Source organism: Hordeum vulgare, chromosome 2H (assembly GCF_904849725.1).
Source record: "Hordeum vulgare subsp. vulgare chromosome 2H, MorexV3_pseudomolecules_assembly, whole genome shotgun sequence".
NCBI lineage: Eukaryota > Viridiplantae > Streptophyta > Magnoliopsida > Poales > Poaceae > Hordeum > Hordeum vulgare.
Window position 1 is genome coordinate 593,041,033 of NC_058519.1, and position 26,639 is coordinate 593,067,671.

At 44.4% G+C, this 26,639-nt stretch overlaps 1 protein-coding gene and 1 long non-coding RNA gene across 2 annotated transcripts; one reads left to right on the forward strand and one right to left on the reverse strand.

Annotated features, from left to right (window-relative positions):
- The first annotated feature begins 3,454 nt into the window (after positions 1-3,454).
- On the forward strand, positions 3,455-4,825 carry LOC123427530. Its single transcript, XR_006622405.1, has 2 exons — positions 3,455-3,711; positions 4,407-4,825. It is a non-coding gene; the product is annotated as an uncharacterized LOC123427530 (long non-coding RNA).
- A 2,024-nt stretch (positions 4,826-6,849) lies between these two features.
- On the reverse strand, positions 6,850-10,685 carry LOC123427531 (putative F-box/LRR-repeat protein 23). The gene is made up of 2 exons (XM_045111604.1): positions 10,292-10,685; positions 6,850-7,528 (listed from the first exon to the last, which is right to left on the reverse strand). The coding sequence occupies exons 1-2, from the start codon at positions 10,645-10,647 to the stop codon at positions 6,991-6,993; spliced, it is 894 nt and encodes a 297-aa protein (XP_044967539.1). The 5' UTR covers positions 10,648-10,685; the 3' UTR covers positions 6,850-6,990.
- Positions 10,686-26,639: the final 15,954 nt, after the last annotated feature.

The following is a 26,639-nucleotide window of genomic DNA, read 5'->3' on the forward strand; positions in this document are numbered from 1 at the left end:
AGGGACCCAGGCATGGCGACGACGGCTTCCACGGGAAGAGCTCGCCGGCCGCCTCGCCGCCTAGAGCTCGCCGACCGCCCCGCCGGCCGTCCCGCCGCCTAGAGCTCGCCGGCCGCCCCGCCGGCCGCCCCGTCGCCTAGAGCTCGCCGGCCGCCCCGCCGCCAAGAGTTTCCCTGCTCGCTAGGTAGTGGTTCTGCAACTTGACCTTTGTTGCAAAAATTCCTGAAACATGACCTTTGTTGCAAAAAATTCTCCCGCAAAAACGAAGAAAAAAATCCTGCAACAAGCAAATTGTTTCTGAAACTCGACTGTTGTTTCAGGAATTAACAGATCTAATGTTTATTTCTTGCAACAAAGCGAAAGTTTCCGCAACTCGAGCGTCGTTTCAGAACCATGCGGCGGGGATGCAGGGCGTTAGATCGCCATCCGACGGCTAGCTAGGTGACGGATAATTTTTAGAAATCATCCGGCGGATGCGTAGCGTTCCCCTATGGATAATTTTATTTTAGATAAAATGTGGATTGATTAACTGAAAAGTTAGGTTTTTTTTATTAAAATACGGAGGGCGGGTTGATTACCTGAAATATCAGGGGGGTTTCGGAAAAATGCAAAAAAATGATTCGTTTTCTGACTTAAATCCGGACCGCGGGTTGATTGCCTGAAACATCAAGGGTTTTCTAAAAAATACAAAAACGATTCGTTTTTTGACTCAAAAATGGACTGCGGGTTGAATACTGGAAAAATAAGGGGTGTTTTTTGCAAAATGACCGTGACTAGGGAGAGATTAGGGAGAGATGTTTCATTTTTACAGAAACACCTTCCTATCCAATCCATAGTTCCATACCGTGTTCATCCCCTTCCTCTTATCCACTCCCACGCGACCACCGACTACTCTCTCCGGCCTCCGTCGGGCCCTAACCCTATCGTACGTACGGCATGACGACAGTCTTGTTGTAGCGGAGATGGCTACGGTGCCCCCTTCTCCTCTTCCCCTCGTTGCCGCCTGTTTGGGTCCACCGGGCAAATCCCCGAGCGGATCCGGTAGCGACAGGGCCTCTGGCGCGTTGGAGCAGCTCGGCTGCGAGCGGGGGCTCGTGCGGCGGCGGCGGCGCGGCGCTCCTCCGCACACTTTGTTCGTGCTCTTGGGAAGGTGGTGGTTCTCGTGGCGCATCCCGTGATCCGGCCGTCTGTGTCCGCGCGTGGAGGGTGTGCCAGTACCGGCCCGTGGTGGCCAAGGCCAGGGCGACAGCGAGGAAGGCCGGAATTCGGGCTGCGAGGAAGAGGACGGTCGCTTGGAAGAGCGTCCAACGGCGACTCGTGCGTGCCACCCTGAGCTGCGACGGCCTACACAGATGGATCCCCTGCGGAGGAGGAGGAGCTGCTTAGCAATAGTAAGATATGCTTGTAATTAAATCTGTTCAATTCTCATGCTAATTAGGGAATGGGATTAGCACCCTAGTATTTTGTTTTCCTACTCGATTAGACGATGCTCCTTGACCCGAATGAGAGGGGTGCTCAGCTCAATTTGGTTGGTCTTTTGTGATGTTATCCAATTGCGTGTAGAAATCCCATCTTTATGCTATGAAAAACTTACTACTCACACTCTAAAGACAGAGTATACATTAGTGTTCTAAGGTTATATTGCACTTGAGCATTTGTGCTCTAAGTTGATTTACCAGATGACGGCATCAGTTTCAGCTGATTTTGTAGCTTCATTCATGCCTTCCATTGGGCACTGATCTGTCTGCAGTCTCCACTGCATTTTACTAGCAGCAGTTTTGGCCTTGTGAGGTCTGAGCTATCAAATATTCGAATGCCTTAACTTTTCTGGCTAATCTAATAGCCTAGGAGTATCACCCTGTTTACACATTTAGAAGATTTTTGCAATTAGACGATTCCTGAGAGAGCAAAGAGTGAGTTGAGAGAGATGGAGAGAGAGAGAGATCATGGGAGGAAAGGAGAAAGGACGAGGAAGGCTTGTCGGTGGTTGGTTCTTCGGCGGCACTGGATCGGGTCACACACGCAGAGGTCCTGCTCGAGGACGCGAAGATCCAGGGAGGCACTCTCCCGTTCAGTTACCCTTACCGGTTCCTAGGTGCAGCCCCGGCCACCATGGCATGAACAGTGCGGATGCGTGCTTCTCGAAGGAGGGCCATGCCGCCGCAGGTGAAAGTGAATCCCCTTCCGGGCCAGCGGACGTAACATGGTAAGAACGCTGACACAGATATTCAGTTTTTGTTTGGTTAGGTAGGGTGTGTTCGTTGGATGGACAGCCATTCTTATTTAGTCTCTCTGTTTTCTCTTATGCCTTGGTCATTCAGGTTGGTTTTCATGGGACTAACTCGCATTCATGGCCGAAAGTATAAGTCTTTGTGTTGAGAATAGTTGACGTGGGTCATAAATTAAACAATTACTCGTGTAATAGGCTATGCTTACCGCGTGTGATAATTTTTCTTCTTCCGGTGCAACGCAAGGACATTTTTGCTATAATAATAATAATAATAATAAAGCAGGTATCGCTTCTGGCCCTCACCGTTGCGGCATATTTACAAAAAGGGTCCCTGTGTTATTTGGTATTGAACCCGCAGTCACGTCCCTAAATGAAAAACGGTTCGCGTGGAGAAAAAAAGGTCACCCGCATCCTCCCGCACCCGCACGCGCCTCGCTTGGCACCAGCGGCAAGCCATCCCACCGCACGGCTCGCCTCGCCTCCCATCGGAGCGGTCGGTGGAAGAGCGATCGGCCCGCCATGTAGCACCACCATCCTCGCCGCTCTCTTCCTTCCCCATCCCGATCTAGGCACCTACACTCTCCTCCCCTCTCTGAGCACAGCATGCTCCGTCGGCGGAACAGCGGCCCCTTCTGGCCGGATTGAGGAGTGGAGACCAATGCTCCCATCATTTAGTTGGATTCCTTCCTCCGGTAGGATCTTCTCCCCAAGCCTCCAACCATGAGGCAAGCAACGGCATGAAATTTTATTTACTGGGCAATTAACAAATTAAATGCAAGATTGCATTGTTACAGGGACAGAAAGTGGAACACCACCTTCAATTTCTCATGTGATCCTACCTTCTATACTTGATTCCCTATTTGATCTCTGTTTGCATCGTTATTATCGGTGAGATGAGTTTTCTCCTGTACTGAACATTTTTTTTCTGCAATCTTCTTATTTGTTGTGCTTGAAAAAGTTAGGATTGATCTTTTGGTCCATTTTATTTCAATGAGTAAATGTCATGTACAGAAAATCAGTACCCGAGATTACAATTGCTTCATATATACTCCATGGCAATGAGATCAATGCTCGAGTAATAAAAAAACTTGCTAGAGGAAGCAGATTTGGGGCGCTCTGTTCTGCGGCGAGGTGGACAGGGGAAGCGTTGAATCCAATCCAGGCCACCAAGTACACCAGAAGAATTGAATAGCTCTTTACTGATTACCATGGGTTCTGCTTCGGTGGTGTCTCTGTTGATCTTAACTCGAACATTGGCTAATTATATTTTGTAATGGGAGTTGTCAAGGGATAGGGACTGATTGCTTTTTTTTCTGTCTGATCAGCGAATAGGCACAACCTTTCATGATTTTTGAAGTTTGGACAGTTTTATGTGCCCTTTGTTGCCTAATCCCTATATTATTGGACGATCAACATGGTGGCCATCAGGGTTCCCATCACCGTGTGACAAGCTGGAGCTACTCAAGAGCGCCCCCAAGCTGGTAAGCTTCTCATATCTTCCATCTTTTCTGTAGCCGTCGCAAATCCGCATGCAGTTTGCAGCATCAGAAGAACACAAACCCCGTCTAGCATCATACAATAATCATCATTGTTATAGATACAATAAAGTATAGATATTTTCTTAGGTAGTATCTGGGAATTATTTGCTTCTGATTGTGGCCAAGCATAAACTAACATAGTGACATCTTTCAGCAATTTTCCAAATTAGTTCAGTTATTGTGTTGCAACATTGTACCTTTTTATAGGAACCGAGTCACACACAAAAGGTCCGGATTTTCTCCCACATAGTTCATGCTTTGTACAAATAATCACGTGTAAATCTTATTGTATTTGCTATAGGAAAAGTTGTTGCTTTCAAACCTTCCATGTCAAGAAACTAGAAATATTTTTTATGTGTTTTACCATGGCTTCCATATCAGACTGTTGCTCTCATGTTTCTTCAGTTATTGTCTTGCAACATTTTACCTTTCTATAGGAACCGAGTCACACACAAAAGGTCCGGATTTTCTGGCACATAGTTCATGCTTTGAACAAATAATCACGTGTACATCTTATTTTATTTGCTATAGGAAAAGTTGTTGCTTTCGAACCTTCCATGTCAAGAAACTAGAAATAATTTCTATGTGTTTTACCATGGCTCCCATATCAGACTGTTGTTCTCATGTTTGTTCCCCAGGTTGAGAATAGCAAGATACTTATTCTCCATGGTATAAAGATTAGTGTGGTTTTGAACTCCATGCTGGTAGATCTTTTTCACCTAATGTGTGATCACTATGTGGAGTACGCCAACAATAATGACGGCATCAGTCCATTTGAGAGTAGGGGTGGGACTTCCCTCAAGTTATTCCCCCTTGAATCTTCCGACAACCTTTTATTTACATCTCCTATTGTGTAGTTGGTGACAATAAGGAATTGTTATCCATTTGAGAAAATAAAAATTAAATCGATGATGCTCTCAGAAGTAAAATGGCTTTCTGAGAATCAATAGAAAACCTATCTGAAACCTTCTCCATGTATGTCATAATGATCTTTTCAATTTTTTAATCTTTGTATATTAAACTAGAGAATATTATTCTGCATTATTTTCAACCATTACTTTTTATCTGTTTGCATTATGACCATATGGTTCTCACTCAAAAAGAGGCCCATCAATCTATTTTGGGACTTTTTAACACCACATATGTGATCTTATTGAACTATATTGAGAACTACAATCCCCAAAGGATCATATATGCGTGATGTGCATAAGCATATGGCGTACCTTTAACACCGTTCATTTTTGAACCTCTAGAATAATAAAAGTTGTTTGATTAGTAAATTATTTTTTAGTTTTCTAAAGAATTTTTTTTGAGCGAAAGGTTTTTAAACACATGTTTATAAATCAGATGTACACTTGGTCGGCACTAAAGCTCTCCAAAGATCTTCATATCTTGCAAACAAAATTCCTAAATCGAGATGAGATAACAAACACCAGTTCAGCTATGCATTCATTGCATGAGTAGTGTGTGCATTCAGCCAACTGAACGATGTGGCCGCTCAGGTAAACATTGTGGTTAATATTGTACGACAGACTTCCATCTCCTTAAGGTCCATGTTGCCCATTAAAGCCGGACACAATATAGCACATATCTGCGTTCAGTGCTTCCATCCAGTTAGAAAACTTTGCATAATTTTTGTTGTTACTTATGATTGAACTATTTGTGAACGTTGAAACAAGAAAAAATTGTGATGCACAAAAAAAAGAGCACAGACAAAGATTTGGCTAATAAAGATATGGGAAACCCTTTCCTTCCGCCGGCGGATCACACGCAAAGCATCCATCGTCTTATACATCTGATTTATTGCTACGTCTATCCTCATACAACTTTATTTTTTTCCATGCTTGGCTCTCTGCTCCTTTTTCTGCAACATGATCTCCGTTGTAAAAAAATTATAACACGTTCTGTGTTGCAAAAATTTCTACAGCAAGATCTATGTTATGAAGATTTTCGTAACATGACCTTTGTTGCAAAAATAGAGGACCACATGCGACCGCTAGATTGCGAGATCTGACGGTGATCCGGCGGCCGTTGTTTCGGGAATTATTTCTGTAACGTGACCGTTATTTCTGCAGCGCGACTGTTGTTTCAGGAATTGTTTCTACAATGTGGCTGTTGTTTCTGCAAAACGGTCGTCGTTTCTGCAACGCGCCCGTTACAAGGCGACGTTGGACGCAGGTCTGTCGGGGTCGGAACAAAGCAGTTGTTTCTGCAATGCGGATGTTGTTTTAGGAATTAATGAATGGGAAGGAGACAAGCGAAGCGTGTCAGAAGATCAATCAGACGATTGTCCACACGTAGATCCAACGATCATCAAAATGACGGATGTATAGCCTACGTCAACCGGTGGACGCGTAGCAGTCCCCTAGAGATATACAATATCACAGGGTAAAGTAGGAGATTGATAAATGAACGTTTTCCTCCAGTTGCGGGCATGTTTGCTATAGATACATACCTAATAGGTGTTATGATATTGGTATAGAGTCGACCGTAACATCTGTAATGTTGAAATAGATTTTGAGTTTGGTACATGCAAAATTGTTTACAGCCAATAAACATCGTAAGTGATAATTGATAAATGAATGTGTGTAGTAGATTCAACCATCTCTGGCAAATACGCAAGTACGCATGAGTATCATTTGTTTTTGAAATTTCTAAACATTTTCCTCAACGATGGCCCTTTTTTATCTCGCATGTGATATATTAATATGTATTCAGATATTTACAGATGCATTGCTGCATTTTGTATAATTCTAATTCAAAAAACACAAAATAAATCCAGAATTAAGTTAATTTTTGTGTTTAAAATCACTAACATTGACCTTGCTTTCGTGTTATTAAACATGCTATGATCTGAACATCTTGCATGTGCCTCGGATGATCTGAACATCATGCATGCGCCTCGGAAAACACTTTTCCATTCACCATGAATGAGTCTTCCATTGAGAAAGGAGTCTCATTCTCAAGCCTCGCGGGAGGGTGCATGCATTTTTTTCTCCCGTTGCAACGCACGAGTCTTTTGGCTAGTAACACCAATATACAGTACTAGATGCGTCTCAAACTCAACAACAAACCGAACCGTGGGCAAACCAAATGGCATATCGACTGTGCACTCGAATGTACCCTCAATTACATTGTACAACCAACTCGAACATATTCGAAATTTTCAAACAGTACATTATGAAAAGTTAATAACAGAAACTATACATGCATGCTCTGGGGTCAGGCAGTTTGCGATGGCCCAGCCAGCCAGTCCATGACTTTGTGATCCATAGTGCACTTACAGGGCTCCTGAGGATTAATGGAGTGTTCTCCACAATTTGAGCAATCCATGAACTCTCCGAGCTCAAACTTTGAGTTCCAGACAAAGGCCTTCAGCCGCGAAGCTTTATGAAGCACACTACTTGAGATGGCCGAAGTCTCATATCCTGATATATCCAGATACTCAAGCTTGTCAAGGCAATCCAGGAATTTTACTATTGCAGCACAGGACATATCAGCATTTGGTATCTCAAGCTTCCTCAGCTGCGGAAGAGACTCGCAAATTATGGAGGCCATATCTTCATCCACGTAGAGAGCAAACACTTTCAGTTCCCGAAAACCTGGGCAACACTGGTGCACATGGAGGAGGACATCATAATGAACAAGACTCTCATCCACCGCCATGCCTTTAAGTGACTGAAGTTTGCTGATCGCCCCACAGAAGTCATCAGAAGTCATACATGTGGTAGGAAAGCTGAAATACTGCAGGTTTGGACTCCTGTATAAAACACCCGGAAAAGCATTTAGCTGCAATCAAATTTTGTAACGACAATAAGGGAATGTCATTAATGAATCCTGACCAGATTGTCAAAAGATGACATCAAAAGCAGTTTATAAACATCATGAACAAAATAATCAACTCACCAATTAAACTACTGACTAATATCTAGATGAACTGCATAACCATGATATGTCTCATTGTTCCAAACAGTAGATCACATCTCACATGTGTACAGTAGCTGTCACTTCAATGTACAGGTCATGCAACCAACTATTAATTCAAGAATATTGTTTAAGACAAAACAGTGCAGATTACAGATTTACGACAAACCATTGATCTGTCCATGGCATCCACTCTAGAGGTAAATATAACTTGTTTAACTTGTATTCAACACATATATTTCTTTGCGCCAATTACAAGAATAATTAAGTTGAAATTTGCAATTAACTTTTAATAATCCCATGGCATGAAATAAGCCAATAGGAACCAAACAAATTGTAAGAAGAAAAATAAAGTTAACATATTAAAAGCTGACAACACTAGCTTATTTTGGAATTTGCACAGCTGAGTCACCTTAACATGTTATATGATATAATAACTTACGGAGTCAACAATTCTTCTGTTCTCATGGAGAAATTAAATTCATGAAACACACAGCTACTTTTCACACCCATGCTTCTCTTTCTTAATTTCAGTTCTTTTCACCCGTAAACTGTACCAAACAAACATTACATCTGCACAATAGGAAGATTGCCTAGGATGGTTGGTTTACCATCACCATGATATGAAAATGTATAGATGACTTCCAATGACAAAGAAGCAAGCTGTGAGGATGGTTATAAGGAAAGGCAAGAGATACAGAGGCAACTGGTAGGCAACGAGTAGGAGGTGGTGAGAAGGCGAACCCTAAACAGCAAGACTGAGCTCGTTAGGTGCAGCAAGGCTGTATCATGCAGCTCAGTACTTCAAGAATTTATCAAGGCGTGTTAGGACATTAAGAGAGTTAGAAAAAGCAGGATTAAACACATAGATTGGATGAAACATGGAAGCAAGGGGTAGGAGACAATTGCAGTTCGGCAGCAGGGCATCTAGTAAAATGCAAGCAGAATGGCGTCCCACAGGGATGCCAACCAGGTTGGGCCAGCAAGGATGTGAATATTGGGGCGATAGGGGCTGGGCAGGTTGTGCACTGCGAATACATCTTTTTTATGCAGAAACAATTTGAAGCATGTGGTAACAATGTGACCACCAACAAGGATTTTGAAAAAAAATCTAGTTTAAAGCAGAGGGTCACATGAGAATACTAGTACCACAAAGATACAACAACCATGCGCTATAAGGCTCTCATATTACTGAGTAAGAACAGATATTTTGAATAATTAACAAGAAATACAGCAGCTTAAAACATCTACTAATAACCAATCTAAAAAAATGGCATGCTTCAGCTTACAGCCACCACGTGCCACATTGACTGACATATCTCATCTGTGAAACCATCACCCCTCATTTTTCATGTAACTGATTTATTAACTTCTGAGAGTTGAAGGACCGCAATTTTAAAATACAAGTTCAAGAACTTAATTGGCAATTGAAAGCTATCACTGCCAGAAGAGCTTCATTTTTATTATGATTCACGAAAACATTGTCAACAAAAAAACAAGTTTATTTTGAGTCCATTGGGAACGATTAGTTTCATTGTTCAAATCATGTAAACTACAAATCCCTCTTCAATGGCACTTCCATCCCCTATCCCTCATCAATTTCACTAATATCACTGCCAGCGGCATTTCATTTCCATCATGATTCACCAAAATATTGTTGGTAAATAAACAGAAGTTTATTATGAGCCCATTGGTAACAATGAGCTTCATTATTCGAATCATGTAAACTGCAAATTCCGTCTTCAATTTCACTACTATCCCCGCTGGTAACTTCTAAGCATGTGAGGTTGAAAAATAATACCAACATAATAATTACATAAACAAAGCAGTTGAAACTTGAAACAAAAATTATCCATAAGATTGTGTTCCAGAGAGTTCGGGATTCTACAGACTAAGTTATAAAGTATCAAATTCGCTTAGATACTAGGAAAAAAATTTGTTAAAAAAAGATTAGGTAAATTTGCACAAAAAATATGTGAAAGCCTTGAAAAATGTCGCATATATTAATAGCAATTTCACTCCCTTCAAGTTTAATGATATGACACTTCACCATTCGAGCTGACAAAACAATCTAAAAATGAAATATCAGTTGCTACTTCATACGAAAAGGTTTCACACAAGAAACTCATTATGTAGACATGAATTTGATGGTTATGGTTTTTTTTACTATGAATTTGATGGTTATGTTGCCTAATAAAATGAACATTCAGAAACTTGGAAGTCCCATATGGATTTACACATTAACAATCATAATCCAAACCAGATCATGTCAAATCCTATGGAGTAGTGCTGGCACATAAACAATCCTAATCAGCTACGTCAATAAAATCCTCAATTGCACAACAGAAAAATGCTATTAGTACAAATTTACAGACAAAGTTCCACTTTATCAGTATAGCTATATTTAGTTCTACATAGATCAAACGAGCATATGAGTTATCATAGAAAATAACATACTTATAATAAGTTAAATCAAATACAAGAAGGTATGGCAGTAGGATAACCTAACCAATTTTGTGCAGAAATAACTGAATGAACAGCATAGCGACCAGGCGACCAAGATTACAGGAACAACCGAACAAGGACAAATAAGCTTCACCTCTCGGCGAGGAGCATGAGGTGCTCTTCATCGGCAAACTCCGGGAGGAGCACAGCCTCCATCCGACCATCTGCCCGCGTTGCGGCGACCTCAAGGTCGCCGGTGAGAGCGGCATGTACAGAGACGATCCCTCTGGTGGCAGCGGTCCCCGCCGCGCGCCGGGCGGATGTCCGGGCTGTCCAGTCCCGGAGATCAACGCGGCGCCATGCGAGCGGGTCGCGAGCGGCGGCCCACCACGCGGAGCAGGTACGGGGTGCGCCGCCGGAAAGTAAATCGGGGGCGCCCACGCGAGACATAATCGCCACAAGGAGGTCGTGCTGCAGCTCCCCCCACGACCGGAGCGCCGGCGGCGCCATGGACGGTCGGAGAGCGGTAGGTTTGCTTTTTTCTTTCGCAAATGGAGAGGTGGGTTGTAGGTTGTCGCTGGTCGTGCCTGAGTATTTTACAAATGTAACCCTATGCCTGTTTGCTTGCTAAAAACTCCCACGCCAACATTGATTGCCAAGAATGCGTAGAGCTATCGGCCCTTTGCTCTGGAATAATAACCATTTTAAGGGACTGGGACAAAAAGTCATCCCGTGCAGGTCCGTTGGCCTGTTACGGAAAAAAGAAATGTTGGTAGCTGTATATCTCGTCTCCGCGAGTGATCTGCCCCCGGCGCGCCGGCCCAAACTTTCGGCCGGCCGCGCGTGAGTCGTAGGATTCACCAACCCCGCGTCGTCCGTATCGTTAGATCCGCATGCAACATTTTTCTTCCTATACAACAAAAATTCGATGCTATGCAGAAATTTTTTCAATGGTTCCAACAAAAAACAAAATTTGTAGTAAAAAAATATCTACGTGATCGTAGCAAAAAACGAAGCTGATGGTATGTGGTAGCAAAAGTCAAACGCCGGTTGTAACAAATATTTATGTGGCATGTATGCAACTTTTTTAATGAATGGTTGCAGCAAAACATGATGCCGGTTGTAGCAAAAATTAACACGGTTGTAGCAAAAGTAAAAAACATCGATTGTAAACGAAAAATCCGACGAACTGGAGTTGCAACCAAACGTATATGCAGCTTTTTTACTAGGACAAAACGTAGTAAAAAAATACTTGCAGCAAAAATGACGCTGGTTGCAACAAATTTAGACGAAAAATGTTGCATCCACTAACCAGAGAAGCGCGTGGGTGGAAAAAATGTTGCATGGGCCCGCGCGCGCGAGGGGGCGACCGACGTGTCGGTTCGGCCGGCGCGCGGGTGGGAAAGGATTCCCTTTTTACATGCCCTATGTCTCTTGTGGACTTGGTGGAATGGAAAATTTTAATTTGTGTCCGATGTTCCGCATGTCGCCGCCGCATGTCCCCTCCGAGATTTGTGCCCCCTGTCACCTCACGCCGTCTACTGCTTCTGTCGCCCTCGCCCTCCTTTTCTCCATCAATTTTTATGCTCAAGTGTGGCAAAAATTTTCCACGGCCGCCATTGACACCATGGACCCAGGGCCGGCCCATAGGTCGGGGCAACCGGGCGACCGTCATGGGCCCTGTGAGGTAGGAGGCCCGTTCTAAGTAGTTGTACAATATACGTATTAGGATATTTTCTTTTTTAGTGAGAAAAATAACAAAAAAGGCCCAAAACGTGTCAAAGAAAAAGTTCCAAGCCCACCAAGTACCTAGCAGTCCCGGACCAAAAGAACCGATCACACGCTGCTGCAGCACTCCATCGATCTCCACCAGTCACCTCGCCTCATCGGATCCTTCCCCAAATTCTCCAATCCCAGAGAACAGCTCCGTCGCTCCCGTACACTTTCAAATTTGAGGTGGCGCTCCCATGCATCCATTAATGGAGACCGATGGTGCTATCCCTATCCCCAATCACCTTTCATTGCATCCTAAACATTCCCCATCAATAGACGTTTGAGGCATCACCACATTAAAGATGGCACGTCTCACTCCTTTGCCTAATCAAGTGCTCTTTTCATTTGCTGTTAAACAGCCCGCCTCTCCGCCTTGGGTTGCTCCATCTGACACCTTTAATTCTTCTGTTCCTAGTTCCTACTTTTCTGTGGCCTATTCTTCAAACCTTCATTGGATCCAGAGATGAGAAGGGGGGGTTGAGTGTTGCAAGCTTGCAGATCTTGAAAACTACATCGACAATTCGACATCAAGCCATATGCCCATATTCGGGGTGCTTTTGTTCCCTGTATTGACAGTTTTTTTGCAATTGTTTTGTGACGTATGCTTTAAAAAATGTTTATCTAGGAGAAAAGAAAGTGAAAAAAAACACAAATTGTTCAAGTTGCTATCAGTTTTGGCAAGGTTTTCATACTTAGAAGAGCGAGATGATAGTTTCTTTGTGCAACTTAGAAGAGCGGTCTTTTGTAGAACCACATTATTTCCATACTATTATAATGTAGTTCTCTGGACCATCAATCTATGCTATGTACTAAATTTCTTTCAAAATAGAATATATTCTTAATTTTTATTTGTCCACAAGGGCCTCATTTTGTCATCTCGCCCAGGGCCACGAATATGTATGGACCGGCCATGCATGGACCTGTCCTGGAGCTTGGCACGGGGCCTTGTTGCAGATAGATTCTACCGGTCCGACCTTCATTCAATCGCGCAATCGTCCTTGCAACCGCCCGGGTGCGACGACTGGTTTGTTTTTGGACGACGATGGGGAAGCACGAGGCGACGGATCCAATTCCGTCGAGCGTATTTACTACCGGCTAAAGATAGTCTTGAGGAAGTGTGGGACCAAGGGGTCTTCGGGGTGCCCTTTATTCTCATGGACCGGATTCCTAGGTCTGTTCGGTCATCATTGGAAGTATCAGAATCAGGATCGACTCTTCCGAAGACTTGGCGTATGATCCAAAATAACATAGTAATCGACATATTCCTTCTCTATTGTAACCGACCTTGTGTAACACTAGCACCCATGGTATCTATATAAGCCACGGGGCCATAGTTCGTAGGACACATTAAGCTCATTATGATTAGAGTTTAGACCACAACATCCGATCCCAAAGTAGATCAACTATACAGTCTGTACCATCAATACCAACAAGAGCGGGACGTAGGATTTTACCTCCATCAAGAGGGCCCGAACCAGGTTAAAACACCGTCTTTTCATCTCCTGTTACCCATCGATCCTAGATCCACAGTTCGGGCTCCCTACTAGAGATCAGCCGGTTTTGGCACCGACATTGGTGCTTTCATTGAGAGCTCCGTTGTAGGGTCTCAAGAAGGATCGATGGATCACCTCAAATTAAGGACGACATCCGCACGGGGGACATCTTCGTCCCTGGGCAGATCTTCGCGTTCGGCGGCGTGATGCTGCATGCCAATCCCATCAGTCGCTTAGGCGGGGTCGGAAGCCTCGCCCCCGATCAAGAGATCAGATTCAAAAACTTAGAGTTCGTCGCCGATCCCCGGGGAGACCTCATTCTGACAACACTCCTCACTTTCGACACATCAGCATCATAGGTGGTGGATTTCGTCCTCGAGACGGCTCCTGACCAGGCTCCGGTGTCGAATCCCGAGCCAGACGCACTGTGCGAGTCACCAGCAGGTGAACGCAACTCAGGCACAACTTTGAATACTCCAAATATGGCAACGCCTCTGGTTGATCCCATAGCTTCGGACGTACAGACGCCGTGAATGTTAAGGAATTAGACGAGCTGCGTGGCCGAATCTAGGCCATGGGAGTATCTGCTTGGTGTTGCTTGTTGGAAATATGCCCCAGAGGCAATAATAAATTTGTTATTATCATATTTCCTTGTTCATGATAATTGTTTATTATACATGCTATAATTGTATTTATCCAAAACTCAAATACATGTGTGTATACATAGACAACACTGTGTCCCTAGTGAGCCTATACTAGACTAGCTCGTTGATCAGAGATGGTTAAGGTTTCCCAGCCACAGACATGAGTTGTAATTTGATAATGGGGTCATATCATTAGGAGAATGATATGGTGGACAAGACCCAACAGTAAGCATCACATCTGATCGTATTAGTTTATTGCTACTGTTTTATCAATGTTAATGTATCTGTTCCTATAACCATGAGACCATGCAGCTCCCTGACACAAAAGGAATGCGTTGTGTGTATCAAACATCACACCGTAATTGGGTGACTATAAAGGTGCTCTACAGGTATCTCTGAGGGCGTCTGTTGGGTTGGCATGGATCAAGACTGGGATTTGTCACTCCGTATGACGGAGAGGTATCTCTAGGCCCACTTGGTAATAAAACATCACAAGAAGCTTGCAAGCAATGTGACTAAGGAGTTAGTCACGGGATCTTGTATCATGGAATGAGTAAAGAGACTTGCCGGTAATGAGATTGAACTAGGTATGGAGATACCAACGATCGAATCTCGGGCAAGTAACATACCACTCGACAAAGGGAAATGCATACGAGATTGATTGAATCCTTGGCATCGTGGTTCGGCCGATGAAGATCTTAGTGGAATATTTAGAAACCAATATGGAAATCCAAGTCCCGCTATTGGTTACTGACCGGAGAGATGTCTCGGTCATGTCTACATGATTCTCGAACCCGTAGGGTCCGCACGCTTAACATTCGTGATGCTAGAGTAGTATTGGGATATGTATGTTGGTGACCGAATGTTGTTCGGAGTTCCGGATGAGATCCTGGACGTTACGAGGAGCTCCAGAATGGTCCGGAGGTAAAGATTTATATATGGGAAGTCATATTTTGGCTACCGGAAAAGTTTCGGGTTTTATCGGTATTTTACCGGGAAGCTTCCGGAAGTTCGAGAGGGTTCCGGAGGAGTCCAGAAGGGTCCCTCCATCCCCTAGTATGTGCATGGGCTGTAAGGGGCGTCAAAGCCTTGTTGGGCAGCCCCCAAGGGGCCATGTAGCTAAGGGGTAGGAAACCCTAAAGGAGAAGGCACCTAGGAGGTGCCTTAGGGACGGAGGACTCCTCCCACTTGGCCGCTGCCCCCTCCCTTGGTGGAGGGGTTAGGGCTGCGGCCCCCTACTGCCCCTTGCCTCCTATAAATAGTGGAGAGGACGGCTGAACACAACAAGTCATCTCCCTTGAGGCAGCCCTCTCCCTCCCATCTCTCCCGTTCTTCCTCGTTCGCAGTTCCGGAGGCGCTTGGCGAAGCCCTGCTGGCACTGCTCCATCACCATCTTCACCATGTCGCCGTGCTGGTTGAGATCCCATATACTTCTCCGCCCTCGCTTGCTTGATCAAGGAGGCGGAGACGTCATCGAGCCGCACCTGTGCTGAACGCGGAGGTGCCGTCCGTTCGACGCTTGATTGGGACAAATCACGATTGGATCTGAAGACGTACGACTACATCAACCGCGTTATATACGCTTCCGCTTAGCAATCTACAAGGGTATGTAGATACACTCCCCCTCTCGTAGATGTTGATCTCCATAGATTGATCTTGGTGAGCGTAGGATTTTTTTTGTTTCCGATGCGACATTACCCAACAATGGCATCATGAGCAAGGTCTATACATAGATAACATGCACGAGTAGAACACAAAAGAGTTTGTGGGTATTGATGTTCAAATGGCTTACTTCCTTAGTCCTATTTTGATTTGGCGGTATTATGGGATGGAGTGGCCCGGACTAACCTTACTCGTCCACGTACGAGAGACCGGTTCCATCGACTGACATGCAACTTGTTGCATAAAGATGGCTGGCGGGTGTGTGTCTCTCCCACTTTAGTTGAATCAGATTCGAGAGAGGCGATCCTTGTAGAAGGTTAAGTAGCAACTTGGATATCACCGTTGTGGCGTTGCGTAGGTAAGAACAGTTCTTGCTAGTCACCCATAGCAGCCTGATACGTCCATTTTGCATCATGCTTTCATGTTGATATTTATCGCTTTTTGGGCTGTTATTACACTTCACGGTACAATACTTATGCCTTTTCTCTCTTATTTTGAAAGGTTTACATGAAGAGGGAGAATGCCGACAGCTGGAATTCTGGCCTGAAAAAGGAGCAAGTTTGAGATACCTATTCTGCGCAACTCCAAAAGCCATGAAAATCAACGTGGATTTTTTTGGGATTTATAAAAAATACTGGGCCGAAGAAGTGCCAGAGGGGCGTGAGGACGAGGCCACAAGCCTGCTAGGCGCGGCCTCCCCCTGGCCGCGCCTAGGGGGCTTGTGGGCTCCCACTTGGCCCTATGGCTCCTCCCTTTTGCTACAAGAAGGGTTTCGGTCTGGAAAAAATCAAGAGGAGGCTTTTCGGAGGATTCGCCGCCGCCACGAGGCGGAACTTGAGTAGAACCAATCTAGAGCTCCGGCAGGACGATCCTGCCAGGGGAACTTCCCTCCCGGAGGGGGAAATCGTTGCCATCGTCATCACCAACACTCCTCTCATCGGAGGGGACTCATCACCATCAACATCTTCATCAGCACCATCTCATCTCCAAACCCTAGTTCATCTCTTGTAACCAATCTCCGTCTCGCGACTCCGATTGGTACTTGTAAGGTTGCTAGTAGTGTTAATTACTCTTTGTAGTTGATGCTAGTTGGATTACTTGGTGGAAGATTATATGTTCAGATCTTTGATGCTACTCATTACCTCTCTGGTCATGAATATGATTATACTTTGTGAGTAGTTACTTTTGTTCCTCAGGACATGGGATAAGTCATGCTATAAGTAGTCATGTGATTTTGGTATTCGTTCAATAATTTGATGTGTTGTACGTTGTTTTTCCTCTAGTGGTGTTGTGTGAACGTCGACTACATAACACTTCACCATTATTTGGGCCTAGAGGAAGGCATTGGGAAGTAGTAAGTAGATGATGGGTTGCTAGAGTGATAGAAGCTTAAACCCTAGTTTATGCGTTGCATCGTAAGGGGCTGATTTGAATCCACTAGTTTAATGCTATGGTTAGACTTTGTCTTAATTCTTCTTTCATAGTTGCGGATGCTTGCGATAGGGGCTAATCATAAGTGGGATGCTTGTCCAAGTAAGGGCAGTACCCAAGCGTCGGTCCACCCACATATCAAACTATCAAAGTAACGAACGTGAATCATATGAACATGATGAAAACTAGCTTGACAGAACTTCCCATGTGTCCTCGGGAGTGTTTTACCTCCTATAAGACTTTGTCCAGGCTTGTCCCTTGCTACAAAAGGGATTGGGCCACTTTGCTGCACCGTTGTTACTTTTGTTACTTTCTACTTGCTACGAATCATCTCACCACACAACTACTTGTTACCGTTAATTTCAGTGCTTGCAGATATTACCTTGCTGAAAACCACTTGTCAGATCCTTCTGCTCCTCGTTGGGTTCGACACTCTTACTTATCGACAGGACTATGATAGATCCCCTATACTTGTGGGTCATCAAGACTCTTTTCTGGCGCCGTTGCCGGGGAGTGAAGCGCCTTTGGTAAGTGGAAGTTGGTAAGGAAACATTTATATAGTGTGCCGAAATTTATTGTCACTTGTCACTATGGAAACTAATCCTTTGAGGGGCTTGTTCGTGGTATCTTCACCTCGAATGGAAGCACAAAGAGTTGCTCCTCAACCTGCTTCGCCTATTGAAAATATTTGCTATGAATTTCCTTCAGGTATGCTTGAGAAACTGCTGGCTAATCCTTTTACAAGAGATGGAACATCACATCCAGACTTGCATCTAATCTATGTAGATGAGGTTTGTGGTTTATTTAAGCTTGCAGGTTTGCCCGAGGATGAGGTCAAGAAGAAGGTATTTCCCTTATCTTTGAGGGATAAGGTGTTGACATGGTATAGGCTATGTGATGATACTGGATCATGGAACTACAATCGGTTGAAATTGGAATTTCATCAAAAGTTTTATCCTATGCATTTAGTACATCATGATCGGAATTATATTTATAATTTTTGGCCTCGTGACAGAGAAAGCATCGCTCAAGCTTGGGGGAGGCTTAAATCAATGTTATATTCATGCCCCAACCATGAGCTCTCGAGAGAAATTATCATTCAGAACTTCTATGGTGGGCTTTCTCATGATGATCGCACCATGCTTGACACTTCTTGTACCGGTTCTTTTATGAAGAGAGATATTGACTTCAAATGGAATTTATTGGAGAGAATTAAACGCAACTCTGAAGATTGGGAGCTTGATGAAGGTAAGGAGTCAAGTATGAATTTCAAGTTTGATTGCATTAAATTCTTTGTAGAAACAAATACCTTTTGTGATTTTAGCGCTAAGTATGGACTTGACTCTGAGATAGTAGCTTCCTTGTGTGAATCATTTGCTGCTCATATTGATCTCCCCAAAGAGAAGTGGTTTAAATATCATCCTCCCTTAGAAGTCAATGTAGTTAAACCCAATTCAGTTGAAGAGAAAGTCATTGCCTATAATGATCCTATTATTCCTAGTGCTTACATTGAGAAATCACCTTTCCCTGTTAGGATAAAGGATTATTCTAAAGCTTCAACAGTGATACGTAGAGGCTACATTAGGACACCTACACCTCCTGAGCAAATTAGAGTTGAACCTAGCATTGCTATTATCAAAGATCTCCTGTCATATAATGTTGATGGCCATGATATTCACTTCTGTGAAGATGCTGCTAGAATTGCTAAACCACATGCTAGAGACCAACATAGGCCTGTTGTTGGCATGCTTGTTGTTTCTGTTAAGATAGGAGATCATTGTTATCATGGTTTCTGTGACGTGGGTGCTAGTTTTAGTGCAATACCTCAATCCTTATATGATAAAATTAAAGACGAGATTGCACCTGTCGAGATAGAACCCATCGATGTCACTATTCAGCTTGCCAATAGAGATACTATCTGCCCTATGGGAATTATTAGGGATGCTGAAGTCTTGTTGTGGGGACCCCGACTTACTAGTCGAGAATCGCCGTGCTTAGTGATCCCAGAGATCAATGCTCACCGAACACAGATACTGAATAAAGAGTCTTACATCCAAGTACCGATTATTACAACACATGACCAAAGGGTCAAGTTCACAAGATAGGGCCTAAGGACAAATCACACGGATACACTAATAGCAGAAAACATAGGGCTAAGCGGGTGCCCATGCCATCAAGCCTACACCAACATGCATTCTGACTCGGAAGCATCCTAGTTCGCAGGGGTGTCGCCGAAGACGTACTCAACTCCAAACTCCGGTCCTTCCATGTCTGGTCAATAACATAACCAGTGGCAAGCCAATGAGTACTTTGAATGTACTCCCAAACAACCCATGATATGAACAAATGAAAGTGAAGGATAACAATATCATGCATATTCTAGTACAACTCAACGGGGTGGGATGATCATGATTATGCATCAGGTTAAAGAATTACTCTTGAAGTACAGGTTACAGATATCAACATATCTGCTAAGGGTTGAACCATCCAAGTTCACCCTATATGCCAAGTCACCAAACTTGGCCATATGCTCAATGTATCAGTTGAAGGCTAAACCATCCGGGTTCACCCTATATGCCAAATCACCGAACTTGGTCGTTTTATTACTTTTATAACAACACCTTTTAAACTCCACACACACACACTCACTCACACACTCTTTGTTTATGCGGAAATATCAGGACATAGTTTAAGCAGGATTACCCAACTGTCCTTGACCGTGGAAACGGCTATTCGAATAGTTTACACTCTGCAGAGGTAGTACGCTGGACCCACGAGATCGAGGAAACTTCCGTGTCATCCACGACTCGCGGTATATCACATACCCGAGGTAAGTACCCGATCAATGCCTTTCCCCTGACGATACTAGACAAAGAGGTCCACTCGATTGGTACCCAGCCCACATGTTGTACGTCTTACGAGCACCAACTCTGGACCGTATCGACCATGCGGGGACCAACGGTGTGACTGGAACTCATAAAAATGGCATAGTCGTCCTACCCAGCACGACCCCATCACGAGAGCGACTACAATCACTCACGCCACTAGTAACGTGGCTCTTTGCTAGCACCGACCAGAGTAGTTAACATAGCCCCGTCCCATAAGGGGTAACGTGGTCGTACTGGTAAGGTTGGGACGGTCGACACATCACAAAACTAATCCCATTTCCGAAACCTTACTCACACAAAATACCGGGTGCATCACTTCACCAAAGTGACCACCAACTCGTCATCACCCTCGGGCATTAGTGGCACCCGACGGGGTTTTCATAAACTCTTGCTTTATGACAACATCATGCTCATGATAGAACTACTGCTACTTTTACTTGTCAACATGGTATTAGCATGACCCTCAAGGGGTAGAGTCAAGCTCAATGCATGTGCTCCGGGGGAGCCTTCGGTAAAATCATATCAAATGATTACCGGCACTTATGATCATATGCAACGGGAATAACTTGCTATCGTAACATGCAAGGTAACATATGCTCAGTCATGGTCAAAGGGCTGCTTGCCTTGGTGAGCTAAGTATTTGGGGTCTTCGAGGTCTTCCGCTCCGATTCCCTCGTCACACGGGTTTTCTATCATCGATAAAACCACAAATAAGAAATAGCTCACACAGAAACAGTCCACAAAGTCATTTTAAAAATGTTCCCTATTTCTGATAAATCTAAGATATCATTTTAAAAATACTTGCCTTAATTTTCCTTGAAGGAATATTTTTGAAAATAACCAAGCAGAAGCAAAACTATTCCATTTTAGTCCTTTTTAATATTGCAAAATAGAATAGTTGTTGGAAAAATTCATCTAAGCATATCATTAAATACTACACATTTTTAGAAAAATAACAGTGGAAGAATTATATTTTTACACTGGTTAAATGTTTTATAAAAATCTTAGAAATCCAGTTTTAAAAATAAAAGAAAAACAAGCCAGCTCCTGGCCTGGCTCGGCCCAGAGCTGGGCTGGCCCATGGCCAGCCGACAGCCTGCCCAGGCACGCGCGCCATCAGGTTTGAACCTGACGCGCGGGGCCCTATTGTCAGCGACCGAGGCCAGCGCGGGGGAGGAGGCTGGGCCACCGACAGGTGGGGCACACCTGTCGGGGTCGTCTCCTACCTCCAGCCAGAAGGAGGTGGAGGACGCCGACGAGGCTGTCGACGTGCTCACGCCCTAAGGAACACTGGAATGGGTTCGCCTGACCGTCGCCTACCTGCAGGTGGTCGAAACAACGACGGGGAGGCAGGGGTTCGCCAGCAACGAGGAGGCCGTGGCGGAGGGTTTCGGGAAGTGGTCGAGGGGGTGGCTAGACAGACGGAAAAGCTCAGGCGAGTTGGGGGAAAGCTTCCTGGGGTCAAGGGGGTCAGTTTGGTGGGTCGGGGGGGGGGGGGGGCGCAGGAGCCGTCGTGTAGACGGAGATCGACCGGAGCTCCGAGGCGGAGGGGCCTCGGTCGATCTCAAGCACCGGGGCTCTGCTGGTTTGCTGGGGCGGCTAAGGAGGTGCTAGTGGATGCGGCGAAGCTATCTGAGGGGTGCTGGAGCGAGGGGGAGGGCTATTTATAGGCCCGCGACGGTGAGCAGACTCGGGAGGCCCGGTGACTCACCGTGGCGCGCATGGGGGTGCAGAGAGACGTTGGGGTTGAAACCACGGTCTCACGACGTGGTATTGGACTGCCCGAACCGTCTGCTGCAGAGAGAGAGAGAGAGAGAGAGAGAGAGAGAGAGAGAGAGAGAGAGAGAGGAGAGCTGCATTCATGGCCGCGCGAGTTTGGCCGAATCTGGAGCGCACGGGCACGCGCCGCACGAGCTCTTGCGCAAGAGAGGAGGGGCCCTAAGGCTGGCCTGACGCAGAGGGGTTGTCGGGGAGGAGGTTGGACATCTCGGGGGAGGCTGGAACTAGCCGAGGGCGTCGCCCCCACCTCGGGGACTCCCTGTAGCGTGCCCGGAGCGCAGTTTTGGCATGCCACGTCATGCTGGTGCACTCTGGGGCACTTTGGATGTGTCTAGCATGTCCTGACACTTGATGGGGGTGTGGCTATCCGTTTGGTTTTAGTGGGAGCTTCGGCTGGTCAAAGGAGGCAAGAAATACTGGTGCTGTCATTCATGAACTGAGGTCTAAATTGGGGTTTTTGGCCTTTCCACTTTGAACCAGTGAGGGGCCAGTTGACTGGGGTTAGCTACTGGTGCTGGCTACTTAATCTAAGAGTTTGAAGCAAAGGAGTTTGGTTTATCTGTGGCTAAGGTGGCTTTTTCCTCTCTGTCAGAAGGTGTTCGACAGTGGTCACAGGGGGTTGCACCCCACCACTGGTGCTGAGACTTAACAAGTTTGGTTTTGGGGGTAAACCATGGAGTTCCACCAAATTTGAGCTCAAATGGACAAGTTTAGCTTTGTAAACTTGAAATCACTTCAATATGACCAGATTTGTTCCTTCCAAAGGGAGTGTGGGAAAACTAAGTCCCACAAATCCCATTTTTGTTGTAGAACCCTCATTTGAGGTATTAGGCACTCCTGCAAAGTTTTAGCCTCATTGGACAAACTTTGCTATGTAGAGTTGCTCTAACTTGAATCTGGACAGACAGGGTTTTTGGGCTATTTTGGGTCCTTATCCACCTTGGATCAAGGTGAAACTTTATGTGGACACCAAACAAGGCTTGGGGACACCACTGGAATTTTCTAGGAATTTATTGAGAATATTTCCTTTGGAAATATCTCAAAATGCCAAAACAGACAGAAATAGCTTTGTAGTTTTAATCAATAAATATAATATAAAATGGGGTTTAAAATCCTATGTATGGAAAATATATGTCCTTCTGATCATCTCTAAATTTAATCAGATTTTTCTAAAGCAGAAAAGTATTTTTCCATGTTGGAATACAAATTCTGACCTTAGAAATGGACAGGTTATTTAATTAGGGAAATACTCACAAAAATAATTATTTTTGTGGTTTTGAAATATAAAGATAGGTAAAAATCAGAGTACCAAATTTGAGTAGAAGCACTGCTTGCTACCAAGGACATGTAGTGCAATCTCAAGGTGGTTTTACTTTGGTTATCAAAGGTTTTTGAAAATCAGTAAAATACCAAAAAGGAATTTAGGGTTTTGAAACCTCACATGATCAAGCATACAAGCATACAATGTCAATCATGACACTCACAACATTAGTTTTGGAAAAGTTTTAACAAGCTCAGAATTTTACAACACAGACAGGTGATAGCAAAAACAGGGTGTGACAGACCTATCCCCCTTACAAGAATCTCGTCCCCGAGATTCCTAAGCTAGGTGCTAAAAAGGTCTGGAAACTCAGATCGAAGATAGTCTTCATGTTCCCAGGTAGCTTCGGCTTCAGTGTGGTTGCTCCACTGATGTCACGCCCAAGATGCGACCCTGTCCTCAATTTGGCACGAAGGCGTCGTCAGGGATAGAAGCGCATCTCGTCGTGTCGCAAGAATGGATATCATTACAAGTACATGTACTGAAAAGAAGAGATATATATACAGAGTTGGCTTACACTCGCCACAAGCTACATCAGAGTCACTTTAGTACATTACATAATCATCAAGAGTAAGAGCAGGGTCCGACTACGGACGAAAACAAACGAGAAAAATAAGAACGACGTCCATCCTTGCTATCCCAGGCTGCCGGCCTGGAACCCATCCTAGATCGAAGAAGAAGAAGAAGAAGAAGCAACTCCAAATGTACAATCAATGCGCTCGCGTCAAGTAACCTTTACCTGTACCTGCAACTGGTGTTGTAGTAATCTGTGAGCCACAGGGGACTCATCAATCTCATTTCCAAAGGTATCAAGACTAGCAAAGCTTAATGGGTAAGGTATGATTAAGTGGTGAGGTTGTAGCAGCGGCTAAGCATTTATTTGGTGGCTAACTTATGAGTACAAGAAATAAGAGGGGGAAGATCTACGCATAACGGACGTGAACTACTGATGATCAAATGAATGATCCTGAAGACCTACCTACGTCAGACATAACCCCACCGTGTCCTCGATCGGAGAAGGAACTCACGAAAGAGAGAGTCACGATTACGCACACAGTTGGCATATTTTAATTAAGTTAACTTCAAGTTATCTAGAACCAGTGTTAAACAAAGTTTCCACGTTGCCACATAACCGCGGGCACGGCTTTCCGAACCAGTGTTAGACAAAGGGGTGCTCCAGCTAGTCCATCACAAATTACCACAAGCCGCATAGAAATCCTCAATCACGAAGCTCGCGATCTCATCGAATTCCCTAGTGGAAAACCTCAACTCTGAGATTACCCAAAGAATCACCGGAATCCCGATGCACAAGATATTTCATCAAAGGTAAAACTAATCCAGCAAGGCCGCCCGGCGTGTCGACGATCCCGATAGGAGTCGCGTACCTCATTCTCAGGACACGGCGGATGGGTCACACTAGGAGAACCAAACCTCGGGTTGCCCCGCAGTGGCCCCGTAGTCTGCCAATTTGGACCAACACTCATGAGGAGCACTGGCCCGGGGGTTGATTAAATTATCCTCGGGGCCTGGGAAGTCCCTATGCAATTTTATTAGGTGATTAGGCAAATGTAGTACCAAAGTTAGGCCTTGCCAGACCGGTCTTAATCTAAAATGAATTATCAAGGGGGTCCCCATAACAACCCCGATCGTGTTAGGAGCGCTCGATTATGGAACATAACACCGGTAGCCGAAAACTAAGGGGGCAAAGGTGGAACAAAATACCAGGCTAGAAAGGCCGAGCCTTCCACCTTTTACCAAGTATATAGTTGCATTAAATTAAATAGCATTTAATATGGTGATATAACAAGGAACCCATGTTTTCACATGGAAGCAACTGCACCTGCAACTAGCAACGCTAACGCAGGGTTAAGCAAGCGGTAGCATAGCCAATCATTGGTTTGCTAGGTTGAACAGGTTGAGGGTTTCATGGCATTGTTGAGAGGCTGGTATTTAACATGTGGTAGGCAACGAGACATAAACGATAGCATCGAAATAACTAGCATGGCAATGATAGTAATGGTATCTAGGGAAATGATCATCTTGCCTGAGATCCCGGTTGCAAGAAGAATGCCTCCGTGAAGCAGACGAACCGACGTAGTCGAACGGGTCCTCACATCCGACACGCTTGCGGAACTCTATCGAGACGAAGCAAACCGGAAACACAAATCAACACACGATATTCACCACACGATGCACAACACATATGATGCATGAGCAGCTGAATACATGCAAGACACGACATGACAATTCACACAATCAAACACTACACATTAAGTGAAGTTCAATATGCAACGAGTTGCATATTGACGAAACTCCACGTTAATTTTATTTAGTTCTATCCCGATTAGGTACACAACAATATTAGATGTGGTTACACATGGCAAGAGGTGAAGCGTAATTAAGCTACCTATCTAGGCATTTTAAACGAGGTCGGAAATGACATATAGCATCTCCGAGACGACCTCACATGTTAATTTACAACTCTGTCCAGATCTGAACTAATGCATTTAATTGGTTGTTAAACATCAAAACAAATCGGTTCACGTGATTCTCCGCGTCGAGACAAGCAATTTACACGTAGAAATCATCTCCAACGGAGCTACGGATCAAAAGTTACAAGCACCGCAAGATATGATGGCATGAATGAAATATGTGTGCAACGTCGGCTACGAGCACTTCAAATCATACAACCAGCAAGAGAAAATGAAACTACACGAGATTCTAAGCAAGTTCCATGTAGGACACGATCAAATCGGAGCTACGGTTCAACATCTACGAGCAAAAGAAGAAAACACTACAATCTGCCAAAATCAGCCACATAGCATTTTCTACGCCCACAACTACGAGCTACACTACTCCGATAAACTCAAGCAAGGCATGTCACGAAAGAGGGCAAGATGCACTACTACAAACAACCAACAACAACTAGCATGGCATCATGGATCTCTAGGGAAAGAAGACACAAAATGGCATCTCACACACTATTTCAGACTTAGTGAAAATTACACCTCATGAAAGTGCAGTTTTCGATCTGAAGCAATATCGACAGCAGCAAAACCAATAGCTACAGGACTCCAAAGGGCATGAAAATTCACAGCAGGCTAGAGAAACACAAGGGCTACAATTAACTCCATTGGACCAACCTCAAAAGAGCTACAAATCACAAGCTAGAAGCAAAACAAAACAACAACAAAATATCACAGATTCCAGACATAGAAATATTTCAACACCTCCAAATCAGCACTATTTCTAGCAACTTGAGGGCAATCAAACCACACCTAAACATGCATTTCTATTGCAACCAAAAATACCAGGGACTAAACAAAACATCCAAGAACAACTCCCTAGTTGACAACTTAATCAAACGGAGCACGAAATAAATCCTACAAATTAAACAAAAGGGCATCGCGGCAAAATATCTCGTGAACTAACTTACTCAAAGGCTAAAACTAATTGCACAGAAAAATCACATGGATTTTTCTACCCCGGAAACATATAAAATATGTGGGGT

What these genes read in the sequence shown, in the direction of transcription:
- LOC123427531 (XM_045111604.1), bottom strand. Translation starts at nt 10,647, where the DNA reads ATGGCGCCGCCGGCGCTCCGGTCGTGGGGGGAGCTGCAGCACGACCTC. An exon ending in CTCATGCTCCTCGCCGAGAG is followed by an intron (nt 7,529 to 10,291) that starts GTGAAGCTTATT and finishes TGTTTTATACAG; the next exon opens with GAGTCCAAACCTGCAGTATT.